This window comes from Entelurus aequoreus, linkage group LG05 (genome assembly GCF_033978785.1).
Source record: "Entelurus aequoreus isolate RoL-2023_Sb linkage group LG05, RoL_Eaeq_v1.1, whole genome shotgun sequence".
Classification (NCBI taxonomy): Eukaryota; Metazoa; Chordata; class Actinopteri; order Syngnathiformes; family Syngnathidae; genus Entelurus; species Entelurus aequoreus.
Window position 1 is genome coordinate 15,361,181 of NC_084735.1, and position 15,906 is coordinate 15,377,086.

General features: G+C 42.0%; 1 protein-coding gene across 1 annotated transcript in view; it reads left to right on the plus strand.

The window, feature by feature from the left end:
• Positions 1–15,906, plus strand: part of lg05h18orf21 (linkage group 05 C18orf21 homolog) — a 48,942-nt gene that overhangs the window by 13,911 nt on the left and 19,125 nt on the right. Inside the window, exon 3 of the mRNA XM_062046243.1 lies at positions 69–289. Within this exon, the coding sequence (XP_061902227.1) occupies positions 69–289 (221 nt within the window). The remainder of the gene's footprint in view (positions 1–68; positions 290–15,906) is intronic.

The following is a 15,906-nucleotide window of genomic DNA, read 5'->3' on the forward strand; positions in this document are numbered from 1 at the left end:
TGAGTTGTTGTGTAGGAATGACACGTTGGTCCGACCAGGTGTTCGCTACACACTTTCTGTCCCCTCAGAGACCGAAGAGGATGTACCGCCACCCGCAATCGACCAGACCGCTGTGTGCGAGCACTGCTATCAGTGGCGGCGGCCCGACAACCACCGTGTGAGGTTGCGACCCAAGCGGCAGCCGTCCGTGAGGCTACAGAGGGTCCTACGCAGGAGAGCCAGGGGGAAAACACTCAGCCTGGCGCATAGACGTCTGCTCAACCGCTTCCAGAAGTCGGCCTCGGTGCTGGTAAGTTGGGTTAAAGTTATTCAACTGCTGCTAATGTAGTAGCATTTTTTGCTAGTTGCTGTACATCCGTATTTTTCAACCTTTCAATGAAACTCAGTAGCTAATATTGACAGTAAAAAGTTGTTCTCACAATTAATGGATATGAATTCAAACCATAACCAAGCATGCATCACTATAGCTCTTGTCTCAAAGTAGATGTACTGTCATGACCTGTCACGTCACGCTATTATGACTCGCTCGTCTGTCGAGTATTTTCCTCACGTGACTTCCTCGTAAGCCGATACATCTTTCCGTCTCCCATCACCGCCTCGCCGGGTATTTTTAGCCTCCCCTGGCGCATGCTAAAGGCTAACAAGTCAAAGCCCTGGTATGTGACACCGCGTCCACCTGCTTGCGAGCTGTCACTTATGGGATGTTGATGCAATATAACATGTTCTAATGTGCAAATATTATATTTATTTATTTAAATGTGGATTAAAGTGTAGTTTGTGCACACCTTTTTTTGTGGCAGTCTTTGTAAGCTTTCAAAACACGTCGTTAATGATGCTGGCGTTCCAGGTGGCCGATAAAGTTTGATGTGTTGAAGCACATCCTCGCGGAGTGTTTGCAAGTCCCACATGATTGACGCCATGTTTGTTTACAATGAGCTCAGGGGACATTTACCAGCGGGGGTAAAGGAGCGCTTGATTTATTCACCCTATCCCACCTCCAGGACCGTACAGGTAATCTGGCCTCTTTGGAGCATTTATTTTATCTTGTCGGTAATCGGCTATTTGTATTGTTATCAGATTTTTGTGTTCTGTCAGGTTCAAACACTGATGACATCTATTAAACAAGACAAGAAGCAAAGAATCAAACAGAGACAGAAATCAATTTGGCTTAGTGAGAAGAAACGTGTACACCTGTACCCTTGTACAGTGTCATTACACTCTTTTATTTGGACTTTCCCTGATTACATGGCAACAGCTGTTTCTAAAGGGACAGGGGTCGTAAACAGCCATCGCCTTTGATTACAAAACAGTTAAAAAGAAAAGGTTGGTTCAAAGAAAAGGCCGTAAAAGAGGTGCCTGGAACTTGGGCAGACCCTGCTTTCTCTCCGCTTTGTAGTTCTCGGGTCAAAACAAAATCTTTCTGTTGATTAAGATACATCAAAGAAACAGAACACCTTCATGTTGCTTTCCATCCTACACAGTGGAGTTTTACAAGCCTTCTTCTTGGTAGGATCAAAGACAGCTTTTGTCTTCTCGCCAGGAACTCATGGCAACACAAAGTTTTGTGATAACTTAGATACAATTATTCTGACAGTTCCCAGTTAAATATTTAAATACCTACTAGAGAACCAGTGTCTATTTGTTTTTGTCAGAGTTACACATTTCGGAAAGAAATAACCCTGTTATGCAGATGTTTTGTTTATGTAGACCAACTCCTCAAAGAATGGCCCTCCGTGTTCTTATTACCAAAGGTGCTCGCTTCAGTCGACACACATGGTCCAAAAAAGTAGTTAATTTCTGTTGGTGTGTTGTAATATTGTTCATTATCTTCAAGCAGCAACGTAACTACTGTCTAATTACACAACATTAAAACATGCGCACACTGACTTCCTGTTCAGCACCAAGTCAGCTTCAAAATAAAAGCGAAGCAGTAATTGAAAAATACACACATTTTCTAAAAATTGTTAACCGAATTCCGTTGGTGCTACTGGGTATCGATTCACGGAACAAAAGTACCGGAGTAATAACAATCAGTGTCGGATGTATTGCACTCGAAGGGTAATATTGCACAGTAGGGTATTAGGGTAGGATATTGTATAGGTGTGAATTATTTATTATGAGTTTGAGTTCAAGATGGTGACAGCTCTGGGAAAGAAGCTGTCTCTGAGCCTGTTTGTGCTGGCTCTGATGCACCTATAGCGCCTGCCCGATGGTAGCAGGCCGAACAGGTGGAAGCCAGGGTGTGTGCTGTCCTTGGTGATGTTTTTTGCTCCGTTGAGGCAACGGGAGTTGTGTAAATCCTTCAGGGAGGGGAAGGGGACTGCCGATTGATTTTTTTGGTGCAGAGTTTATGACCCTCTGAATCGCCTTTTTGTCTGCTTCAGTGCAGCTGGCGTACCACGCTACTATAAGCATTAGCGATTTTACATGGCGATTTCGATACTTACAGTAGGGCTGGGCGATATGGCCTTTTTTTAATATCTCGATATTTTTAGGCCATGACACGATATATATCTGGATATTTTGCCTTAGCCTTGAATGAACACTTGATGCATATAATCACAGCAGTATGATGATTCTATGTGTCTACATTAAAACATTCTTCTTCATACTGCATTATTTGCTACTTTTAAACTTTCATGCAGAGGGAAATCACAACTAAAAGTGTACTTATTAAAGAGTTATTAAGCAGTGGCACAAACATTCATGTCATTTCCAAACAGAAAGTGCAAGATTGTCAGAGACATTTTAAAACAAGCTATTAGTGCACTTTTGTGCATGATGTCACTAAGATGACATATCAAAACAACACTAAATTAAAGTGCACTTTTTGTACAGAACGCCACTACAATAGTTTAAAACAAATAAAGTGCACTTTTGTGCATGATGTCACACAAGATATTTCAATAAGTGTCAAATAAAAATGAGCTGCATAATAGGAAATCAAATAGTGTATGTCCTTCGCTATGTGGTAGGTTCCTGCGGACGTTATCTCCTTCTGTGGTTGACTATTTTTTTTAATACGGTGTTGATGTGGAAATGGTTGCTTGGGCATTTTGTTGGTGTGGCACCGAACAGAGATGTTGACATGTGGAGTTTCAAGCACTCTTCATTGTCTAGCGGGTGACTTTTCAAATGATGCTACAAATTAGCCGTAGGTGCTACTTTTTGTAGCAACGCTTTTGCCGCATTCTTGACATATTACAGTTGTCTGTTCAACATCTTCCCGCTTGAAGCCAAACCATCGCCAGACGATGGACCTTGTGCTGTTTTTCTTGGGAATTAATTCTTCCTTCATTTGTTACCAGATTCGCACCTTCTCTCTCTCGTTTTACCACTCGCACCACAGCTAACGTTACCCATGCCGCTACCTCTCTGCTCCGCGAGGGCGTATACGTATGTGACGTATGTAAGAAGGTGCGCTTGTTTTATGTCTCTGTGAGAAGGAGAGACAAGAAAGAGTGAGAAGAGCCTGTAGTGTAATGCCCGCAGCTAAAAGCAACTGCGTGAGAACGTATACTCCAATATCACGATATAGTCATTTTCTATATCGCACAGAGACAAACCCAGCCCTAACTTACAGTATAAACACTTTGTAGAGAACAACATAACACATTTAATTTCCTGGACGAAGGTACTTCCTAGTTAGACAACATACCATAGATAGCCTATATAGTACTGCCATCTAATGTCCTGGAAGTGCAACTGTATTGCTAATGAGACTCAGATGGTATAAGAAAACAAGGTATAACAACCGAACAGCACAGTAATCATAATTAGATTATTTTTAAATGTTACTATCAAACAATTAAAGGCCTACTGAAATTATTTTTATTTATTTAAACGGGGATAGCAGATCCATTCTATGTGTCATACTTGATCATTTCGCGATATTGCCATATTTTTGCTGAAAGGATTTAGTAGAGAACATCGACGATAAAGTTCGCAACTTTTGGTCACTGATAAAAAAAGCCTTGCCTGTACCGGAAGTAGCGTGACGTCGCAGGTTGAAAGGCTCCTCACATTTCCCCATTGTTTACACCAGCAGCGAGAGCGATTCGGACCGAGAAAGCGACGATTACCCCATTAATTTGAGCCAGGATGAAAGATTTGTGGATGAGGAACGTGAGAGTGAAGGACTAGAGTGCAGTGCAGGAAGTATATTTTTTCGCTCTGACTGTAACTTAGGTACAAGGGCTCATTGGATTCCACACTTTCTCCTTTTTCTATTGTGGATCACGGATTTGTATTTTAAACCACCTCGGATACTATATCCTCTTGATAATGAGAGTCGAGAACGCGAAATGGACATTCACAGTGACTTTTATCTCCACGACAATACAAATCGGCGAAGCACTTTAGCTACGGAGCTAACGTGATAGCATCGGGCTTAACTGCAGATAGAAACAAAAAAAATAAACCCCTGACTGGAAGGATAGACAGAAAATCAACAATACTATTAAACCATGGACCTGTAACTACACGGTTAATGCTTTCCAGCCTGGCGAAGCTTAACAATGCTGTTGCTAACGACGCCATTGAAGCTAACTTAGCTACGGGACCTCACAGAGCTATGCTAAAAACATTAGCTATCCTCATCTGCTCATCAACAACCGTGCTCACCTGCGTTCCAGCGATCGACGGAGCGACGAAGGACTTCACCCGATCATCGATGCGGTCGGCGGCTAGCGTCGGATAGCGCGTCTGCTATGCAACTCAAAGTCCTCCTGGTTGTGTTGCTGCAGCCAGCCGCTAATACACCGATCCCACCTACAGCTTTCTTCTTTGCAGTCTCCATTGTTCATTAAACAAATTGCAAAAGATTCACCAACACAGATGTCCAGAATACTGTGGAATTTTGCGATGAAAACCGAGCTTTTTGTATTGGATACAATGGTGTCCGAATACTTCCGTTTCAACCATTGACGTCACGCGCATACGTCATCATACATAGACGTTTTCAACCGGAAGTTTCGCGGGAAATTAAAAATTGCACTTTATAAGTTAACCCGGCCGTATTGGCATGTGTTGCAATGTTAAGATTTCATCATTGATATATAAACTATCAGACTGCGTGGTCGGTAGTAGTGGCTTTCAGTAGGCCTTTAACATTTATTACACACACAATTGTACCAAAAATTGGTACCGTTGAGTACAGATATCGATTCCCAGGAGCGGTGCCCATCCCTAATTGTTATCCACCGTACAGAAAATGAGTGCATGGTGAAAACATCATCAAGACCTCCGGGTTCAGTACAAGGCTGCAATGAAAATAGGAGTTGAGAACATGCAGGGAGAGAGTCCCCTGTTCGTCATAAAAACACTAGCGAGCCGTAGCTGAAGGCCGTGCATGTGTCAGTGTGAGAAGGTGTGCATATCAACATGATCATTTATCTTTTCTCTGCAAGGTTGCTGCTCACCTTATCTTCAATGCCTGCGGCCGTTTGTTAGACGGCAGACAGAGGCTGAGGCCATACATGGAGTGAAGGAGAGAAGGTTCTCCTCCTCCTCCTTGTCTGGAATGTATTCTTTCCCAGCAGCAATACTCCTGTGTGCTTTCATGCAAACTGAGGTTTCACGCAGTGACGTCACATGTTGCACCGATCAGCCGACCGCGACAAAACGCTTCCTTTCCTGGAAGGACCATTTCTTTCGTTAATGGCGTGAGGTCAACCTCTCTCAGCGATTCATGCCAACGCCTCTTCCTGACCTCGCTCACCAACAGCAGCCATTTTCTAATTTTCCAATCCCCCCGCCCCTCCTTTCAGTCCGTAACACTTGACCGCAGTTTTTCTCTCGTCCTCCTAGCACAGGGGTGGGCAATTAATTTTTACCGGGGGCCGCATGAGCAACGCGAGCACTGCTGGAGGGCCACAAAGACAATATTTCAATAAAAGTTTGCTCAATATTATTTTTGATATACCGTAAGATAAATAATAATAATAAAAATAATTAATAATAATAATAATAATAATTTCATTTAACCTAACTTAATTTTATACAAAAGCAGATTGCTTTTGATGGTTTTATTTTTAACACTGTCTTACACAACACTTCCTGATGTATAATACAATGCAAAAATGTCAATTCCTGCACAGGGTTAATTTCTGTCACTTTATCCTGCATCCTCTTTAAAAGTCCAACATTTTTCCCCGTCAGATTTGAAAAACCATCTAGTTGTCACACCTGCCAGCTTGTCCCATTTCAGTCCTAACATGTCCAAACACGCATTTACCTCTGTGAACAAGTCATTACCTGTGGTTGTCTCTTTAATTGACTGCATGGCTGCCAGCTCCTCCGTGATTTGAAAGTCTGCAGTTATCCCACGTAAGAAGATGAGCAGCTGGGCGGTGTCAGGTACATCGCAGCTCTCATCCAAAGCCAGCGAAAAACAGTCAAAGTCGGCCGTTCTGTTCTTCAGCTGAAGCTCCAAGTTTCCGCCGATGGTCTCAACCCGCCTCATTACAGTGCGTCGGGAGAGTGACAGGTTCTCATATGCGCCCCTCTTCTCCGGGCATGTCAGCGCAACGGAGTCCGATAAGCACTCCTTAATAAACTATCTGTCAGAAAACGCCTTACTTTTTCTGGCAATTTTGTGAGAAATGACGAAACTTGTCCTGACGGCTGCATCCCTGGGGGTGTGAAATTTGGCAAAAAGTCCTTGTTGGGTTTGCTGTTTTACCATCAACGCATCAGCCTCCCTTGCGCGCTCTTCATCGGACAGATTCCGGTATTGTTCCTTGTGCTACGACGTGTAGTGGCGATTCAAATTATATTCTTTAAACACAGCAACCTGTGTACCACAAATTAAGCACACGGCTTTACCTTTAATTTCTGTAAAGAAATACTTGGCAGTCCATGTCTTGTTGAAAACACGCCATTCGTCATCAACTTTTCTCTTTTTAGCGTCTCGGGGGTAACCGTGCATCACTTGTCGCTGTGCACCTTCACTCACAGGTAAAACACGGACATACGTCCATAAATAACACTTTTCAAAATAAAAGCAGCACAGTTGTATTGCACGCACGACATAGATGTTCTTTAAACTTTATTTTGTAATTTGTGATTGCCGCTGTTAACATTCACTCACAAACGCACACGCGCATACGTCCACACGGAAGTAATACAAATAACGCTTTTCAAAACAAAAGCAGCACCGTTGTATTGCACACTCGACATAGATAGTTTTAAATTTATTTTGTAATTTATGATTGGCCTTAAGCGGGCCGGACAGGGACGCACAAAGGGCCGGATGTGGCCCGCGGGCCGCAGAATGCGCAGGTCTGTCCTAGCAGCTCTCCGTTTTTATACGAGAAATGTCAAGAGTGATGCGTGAGCTCGGAGATCCGGGAATGAAAGAAGCAAATAGGGCTGGGCGTTATGGCTGAAAACTGTATCACGATATATCGCATTTTCCCAACTGTAGAGTGCACCGGGATATAAGCTGCACCCACTAGGGGCGGCATAGCTCGGTTGGTAGAGTGGCCGTGCCAGCAACTTGAGGGTTCCAGGTTCGATTCCCGCTTCCGCCACCCTAGTCACTGCCGTTTTGTCCTTGGACACTTTACCCGCCTGCTCCCAGTGCCACCCACACTGGTTTAAATGTAACTTAGATCAGTGTTTTTCAACCTTTTTTGAGCCAAAGCGCATTTTTTTGTTGGATATGACTTTAAAGCAGGGGTGGGCAATTAGTTTTTACCGGGGGCCGCATGAGCAACCCGAGCACTGCTGGAGGGCCACATCGACAATATTTCAATTAAATTTTGCTCAATATTATTTTTGATATATACCGTAAGATAAATAATAATAATAATAATAATTAATAATAATAGTAATACTTCAACATAGTGTGTTTAACAGCATTCCATGACTAATATAAATAAATTAACATTAATAATAAATGACAGTAAAATAAGCACACGTATGACTGAGGAGTCATAGTGTAACTTTGTGTGGTGTTTGAGTTGTCCGACTTTTTGTGTGGCCATAAACGCACCAGTGGTTTAGTGGTATGCGTGTTGGTGACAGATGACAAGTTGGTTTTGGCCTGGTTTGTACGGCAGAAAATGACTAGTTTTTCGAGATAGAATTGTTTTACTCATGTTTTTGGTGTGGTTATGGCCGAATATAAACAGTTTTGCTCAATAAAGGGATCGATATAATTCCTGGGCTCGAAGCATCTCGATAGACGTTACAATAATTGAACGGTGTTCAATTGAACGGTGTTGACGAACACCGTTAGGGCCGCTTGTTGTCACTGTCACTCAAAGTTGCATTGCAAAAGTACACAGAATAAATATGTTTATTTTGTTTAGAATTCAGATGGGATTTGATTTGGTGCGCGGCATATATTTGCTGCGCGCAGCGGACGCTTGAGCAGTGCGCAATTGCGCAGGCGCGCACCTTAGAGGGAACGTTGCTTTGCAGTCCATGTCTTGTTGGAAACACGCCATTCTTCATCAACTTTTCTCTTTTTAGCGTCTCGGGTGTAAACCGTGCATCTCTTGTCGCTGTATGTGCACCTTCACTCGCAGGTTACACACGGACACACGCCCATAAATAATACTTTTCAAAATAAAAGCAGCACAGTTGTATTGCGCGCACGACATAGATGTTTTTTCAACTTTATTTTGTAATTTGTGATTGCAGCTGTTCACATTCACTCACAATCACGCACACGCGTACGTCCACACGGAAGTAATACAAATAACGATTTTCAAAACAAAAGCAGCACCGTTGTATTGCACACTCGACATAGATACTTTTTAAAATGTATTTTGTAATTTATAATTGGCCTCACGCGGGCCGGACAGGGACGCACAAAGGGCCGGATGCGGCCCGCGGGCCGCAGACTGCCCAGGTCTGCTTTAAAGCATAACCAAGCATGCATCAATATAGCTCTTGTCTCAAAGTAGGTGTACTGTCACCACCTGTCACATCACGACTAGAGATGTCCGATAATGGCTTTTTTGACGATATTCCGATATTGTCCAACTCTTAATTACCGATACCGATATATACAGTCGTGGAATTAACACATTATTATGCCTAATTTTGTTGTGATGCCCCGCTGGATGCATTAAACAATGTAACAAGGTTTTCCAAAATAAATCAACTCAAGTTATGGGAAAAAAGTGCCAACATGGCACTGCCATATTTATTATTGAAGTCACAAAGTGCATTTTTTTTTTTAACATGCCTCAAAACAGCAGCTTGGAATTTGGGACATGCTCTCCCTGAGAGAGCATGAAGAGGTTGAGGTGGGGAAGGGGGGGTAGGGTGTAGGGTGTAGGAGGGATGTATATTGTAGCTTCCCGGAAGAGTTAGTGCTACAAGGGGTTCTGGCCCGGTACCAATCGATCCACGGACCGGTACCGGGCCGCGGCCCGGTGGTTGGGGACCACTGCTTTACACCACTGCATCCCACGCTTTGCATTGGACTTGGTGATGTATGGCTTAGATGCAGCTGCTCGGCCATGGAAACACATTCCATGAAGCTCTCTGCGTACTGTACGTGGGCTAATTGAAAGGTTTGGAGCTCTGTAGCAACTGACTGTGCAGAAAGTCTTTGCACTATGCTGACCTCTCTCTGTCAGTTTACGTGGCCTACCACTTGGTGGCTGAGTTGCTGTTGTTCCCAAACTCTTCACTTTTCTTATAATAAAGTTGACGTTGGAATATTTAGGAGCGAGGAAATTTCACCACTGGATTTGTTGCACAGGTGGCATCCTATGACGGTTCCACGCTGGAAATCACTGAAAGTGGCCCATTCTTTCACAAATGTTTGTAGAAACAGTCTCCATGCCTAAGTGCTTGATTTTATACACCGGGCCAAGTGATTAGGACACCTGATTCTCATCATTTGGATGGCTGGCCAAATACTTTTGGCAATATACATTTTATCGAATGCATGTTTTATTGATATTATATGTCTATTGCGATATGTTTTGATATCATTTTATCGCCCAACCCTTGAAGAAAAGCTCTGCCGTGACTTTCAGCCTTTCTATTGTGGCGACCGGAAGATAAGTCGGGGAATGTGGAAAAGTGCGTGCGTGCGTTTTTTTGTTGTTTTTTTTTTAATAGAAGTGCCAACACTCCCCCCACCTCGCTGTCGGCCAGCAATGTTATCGCAGGCGAGTTGTTGCCAGCCGGGTGGATGACTTCAGGGAAGCTTTAAAAGAAAAAAAAAGGCGCCGTCAGCACCAGCGAACCTGCACAGTTCAGACTCAGCAATGAAGCCGGAGAACGTGACGCTATTCGCTTCCCCGACAATAAAAGTCAAGTCGCCCCGCGGTAGTTGGCCGCCGCGGACGGGAGATTAACCGTTGGCACCACGCTGAGAACGGGCGGGTGATTTGTGGCGCTGAAGCCGTCAACACGAGGCGCATTAGTGGAATGATCCCCGCCTGGAGCCGCGTGTTCCAGCAGGCCCTCGTTACAAGGACCACGCGGGAGCGCCCACGCGGGCCTTAATTGTGTCGGCGAGTCAGCGTTTTTTGCAAAGTTGACCTCTTTATCAAGACCTCTGCAGTTAGTTTGCAGAATTGTATTTACAACTATGGATGTTAATCAATACCAGTACTCACACTGCAAAAAGTCAGTGTTCAAAAACAAGAAAAATTAAAGCTGCAAGCAGCGTTAGTCGGGCCCGCATATTTGGCAGGTGATAGTTGCTGAAGGATGTCAATCTATGAAATGTAGGTCTAAGTGAGACCTACATAGAGGTTTTTGTTTCATGTCTCTAAGACGTTCCTACTGGAAGTTACAAGCAGTTTTGTCTGTGTTTTCCTCCGAGGGGGCGCTACAGCGCAATTTTGAGTTTTGGGGTTCGGTTTTTTAATAAGATCACAATTTCCGCCAGTCCTGATGTGTGTAAAAAGTTTGGTGAGTTTTGAAGTATTTTAAGGGGGTCAAATTACAGCTCAAAGAGGCAAAAATGAGTGTTTTTATGAAAATGTTGTTTTGAAGGGGTGATTGCCAACTTCCTGTTGATTTTTGCTGAAGGATGTCAGTGTATGAAATGTAGCTCTAAGTCAGACCTACATAGAGGTTTTTGTTTCATGTCTCTACCGTATTCGTACTGGGAGTTAGAGGAAGTTGTGTCTGTGTTTTTTTCCTAGGTGCTGCGGCACAGTGGTTCTTTTCTTTGAAGGCTCGTAAAATCAAAACCGTAGCACTTATCAAAACTCTTTGAGTATCCGTCAATCAGAAGGGTTCAATCTCTCCTGTAGTAGTTTGAAGCCGAAACGACAAACGCGCTCAGAGGAGATAATGTTTGATGTTTGGTGACCGCTTTTTACAAAAATTTTGTTTTGAAGGGGGGATATCAAACTTCCTGTTGATTTTTGCTGAAGGATGTCAATCTATGAAATGTAGGTCTAAGTGAGACCTACATAGAGGTTTTTGTTTCATGTCTCTAAGACGTTCCTACCGGAAGTTACAAGCAGTTTTGTCTGTTTTCCTCTGAGGAGCAGTTTTGTCTCTGTTTTATTCAAAAATTGCGCTAGAGCGCAATTTTGAGTTTTGGGGTTCGTTTTTTTTATTAGATCGCAATTTCCACCAGTCCTGATGTGTGTGAAAAGTTTGGTGAGTTTTGAAGTATTTTAAGGGGGTCAAATTACAGCTCAAAGAGGCAAAAATTAGTGTTTTTAGTAAACTTTTGTCTTGAAGGGGAAATTGCCAACTTCCTGTTGGTTTTTGCCCAAGGATCTTAAATTATGAAATGTAGGTCTAAGTGAGACCTACATAGAGGTTTTTGTTTCATGTCTCTACGACCTTCCTAGTGGGAGTTACAGGCAGTTTGTTTTTGTTTTTTCCTAGGGGGCGCTAGAGCGCAATTTTGAGTTTTGGGGTTTGGTTTTTTTTTAGATGGCAATTTTCGCAGGTCCTGATGTGTGTGTCAAATATGGTGAGTTTTGAAGCATGTTAAGTGGGTCAAATTGCAGCTCGAAGAGGCGGCCGGTATAATAATAAGAAAACCTTACAATAACAATAGGTCCTTTTCGTCCCATTGCAAAAGGACTCCCTTTGGGATTCCTTTGACATTGGGCCGTGCGGGCCCTAAAAAAATACAAAAATGAGGGGTATTTTATTTGAACTAAGCAAAATTATCTGCCAATAAAACAAGAAAATTGGGCTTGTCAAGACTTTCCAAAACAAGTCAAATTAGCTAACTTCAATGAACCCAAAAATACCTTAAAATAAGTATATTCTCACTAATAACAAGTGTAGTTTTCTTGGTAGAAAAAAAAAAGAGACCTTTTTGCTCAATATGTTGAAAAATATTCTTAAATGAAGTAAATGCTAGTGCCATTATCTTGACATAATGATATGCGCTCAGCATTACATTTCTTGAAACCAGCAAACTTATACTAAAAACTAATTTATTGTTCTTAATGGTAAGGCAACCGCTTGTTACTCTCGGGGTCTACTAGCCGCTCAGGCAAATCGTATGGTCTAAAAATGCATTTTTCCATCGATAACATGACATCATCGCACCAAGTGCGTACTCTTTCAGTCAATTAGTGCGCATATATTCAGCCTGGCTCCCGGCCAAAAAATGTTTTATTGTAATTTTGAAGAATTTATCTGAATGTGCGTGAACTATTTCTGTTCAAAATTGTTAGAAATGTCACATGTTAAAGAAAAAAATAAATAAAAATTCAGTCTAAGCCTGGGCCCCTGGAGAGGGGGTCCAGACTGAGGCCAAGGGAGAAAAAAAATCATAACCATAGCACACATAAAGATGTGTGTCATTTTAAATGAGCTGATGTCTTGTGCTGTGAATCATTGGGCAACAAATGATTCGATTCTTGGGGGTAACGATTCGATTCAAACCGATTCTCGATTCAGTTTTGATACTTTATCAATAACGTTGGGTGCCAGTTCTATGATGAACTACATTCCTCCATAAAATAGATGGACCGCTCCGATACATTTTTATGTGACTTAAAATAAAACTGGTTTGGTTGAATAAAATTCTACCCAAACATTTAATAAAGTCAAATACAAATAAGACAACAAGAGAAAAATCCAACACTCTTCTTTTCTAAAATAAATTTGTACATATGAACTTGAAGAGCCATCCCATTCCTAACCCATAGGGTTCAATATGATGTGGGTCCACCTTTTGGTGCTATTACAGCTTCAACTCTTCTGGGAAGGCTGTCCACAAGGTTGCAGAGTGTGTTTATAGGAATTTTCCACCATTCTTCCAAAAGCGCATTGGTGAGGTCACTCACTTGATGTTGGTCGAGAAGGCCTGGCTCTCAGTCTCCATTCTAATTCCTCCCAAAGGTGTTCTATCGGGTTCAGGTCAGGACTCTGTGCAGGCCAGTCAAGTTCATGCACACCAGACTCTGTCATCCATGTCTTTATGGACCCTGCTTTGTGCACTGGTGCACAGTCATGTTGGAAGAGGAAGGGGCCCGCTCCAAACTGTTCCCACAGTGTTGGGAGCATGGAATTGTCCAACATGTTTTGGCATTCTGGAGCATTCAAAGTTTATTTCACTGGAACTAAGGGGCCAAGCCCAACTCCTGAAAATCAACTTCACACCATAATTCCTCCTCCACCAAATTTCACACTGTAAATTGCTAAGTCATTGTCAATGGGGGGAACATTTTGAGAAATTCCGGGAAAACCAGTAATTTGGGGAAAGGGAAAACATGTTTGTGTTGGATATATGTGAAGAGTAGTGTGGGTGGATGCTTGAAAGGTTGGAATCGGGTAAAAAAATGGCATCAAAACTTTGCGAATTTACAAAATTGTATAACTTTGAATACACTCATTCATTTGAATGGGAATTTCCTGGGAGTTTTGGGAAAACCGGGAGTTTTGGGAAAACCGGGAGTTTTGGAAAAATCGGTTGAAAAATGTTGACCTAGTAACAGTTTGAATTAATAATGGGTATTTCAGAAATGGGTATTTTCGGAAATCCTGGAATTTGGGGAAAAGCGTGAATTTGTACGAAAATAACAAAAATAGGAGCGTTTGTTTTCCCAACTGAGAGGAATGTTCTGAAGGTGGAACGGTCAAAAACGGTTGAAAAATGTGGATTGTGAAAACTTTCCAGCAAAATAGGGCTTTGAGAAAGTCCTGGAATTTTTTTTTACTCGGTAGTTTGATTGTCCAGGGTGTGTGGATGGTGGAACGGTTTGAATCGGATGAGAAATGTGGGGATTGTGCAATCGATTGTATATTGCCAAGTCATTGTCCATGGGAATGGGAATTTCCTGGAAATTTGGGAGTTTTGGGAAAACCAGGAGTTTTGGAAAAATCGGTTGAAAAATGTTGACCTAGTAACAGTTTGAATTAATAATGGGTATTTCAGAAATGGGTATTTTCGGAAATTCTGGAATTTGGGGAAAAGCGTGAATTTGTACGAAAATAACAAAAATAGGAGCGTTTGTTTTCCCAACTGAGAGGAATGTTCTGAAGGTGGAACGGTCAAAAACGGTTGAAAAATGTGGATTGTGAAAACTTTCCAGCAAAATAGGGCTTTGAAAAATTCCTGGAATTTTTTTTAACTCGGTAGTTTGATTGTCCAGGGTGAGCGGGGTATGTGGATGCTGGAACGGTTCGAATCGGATGAGAAATGTGGGAATTGTGCAATCGATGATTGTATATTGTCAATGGGGGGGAAATTCAGAGAAATTCCGGGAAAACCAGTAATTTGGGGAAAGGGAAAATGTTTTGTGTTGGATATATGTGAAGAGTTGTGTGGGTGGATGCTTGAAAGGTTGGAATCGGGTAAAAAATGGCATCAAAACTTTGCAAATTTACAAAATTGTATAACTTTCAATACGTACATTCATTTGAATGGGAATTTCCTGGAAATTTGGGAGTTTTGGCAAAACCGGGAGTTTTTGAAAAATCGGTTGAAAAATGTTGACCTAGTAAGAGTTTGAATTAAGAATGGGTATTTCAGAAATGGGTATTTTGGGAAATCCTGGAATTTGGGGAAAAGCTTGAATTTGTACGAAAAAGAACAAAAATAGGAGCATTTGTTTTCCCAACAGAGAGGAATGTTCTGAAGGTGGAATGGTCAAAAACGGTTGAAAAATGTGGATTGTGAAAGCTTTCCAGCAAAATAGGGCTTTGAGAAAGTCCTGGAATTTTTTTTTTTACTCGGTAGTTTGATTGTCCAGGGTGTGTGGATGGTGGAACGGTTCAAATCGGATGAGAAATGTGGGAATTGTGCAATCGGTTGTATATTGCCAAGTCATTGTCAATAGGAATGGAAATTTCCTGGAAATTTGGGAGTTTGGGGAAAACCGGGAGTTTTGGAAAAATCGGGTGAAAAATGTTGACCTAGTAACAGTTTGAAATAAGAATGGGTATTTCAGAAATGGGTATTTTCGGAAATCCTGGAATTTGGGCAAAAGCGTGAATTTGTACGAAAAGAACAAAAATAGGAGCATTTGTTTTTCCCAACTGAGAGGAATGTTCTGAAGGTGGAATGGTCAAAAACGGTTGAAAAATGTGGATTGTGAAAACTTTCCAGCAAAATAGGGCTTTGAAAAATTCCTGGAATTTTTTTTAACTCGGTAGTTTGATTGTCCAGGGTGAGCGGGGTATGTGGATACTGGAACGGTTCAAATCGGATGAGAAATGTGGGAATTGTGCAATCGATGATTGTATATTGCCAAGTCATTGTCAATGGGGGGGAAATTCTGAGAAATTCCGGGAAAACCAGTAATTTGGGGAAAGGGAAAATGTTTTGTGTTGGATATATGTGAAGAGTTGTGTGGGTGGATGCTTGAAAGGTTGGAATCGGGTAAAAAATGGCATCAAAACTTTGCAAATTTACAAAATTGTATAACTTTCAATACGTTCATTCATTTGAATGGGAATTTCCTGGAAATTTGGGAGTTTTGGCAAAACCGTGAGTTTTTGAAGAAT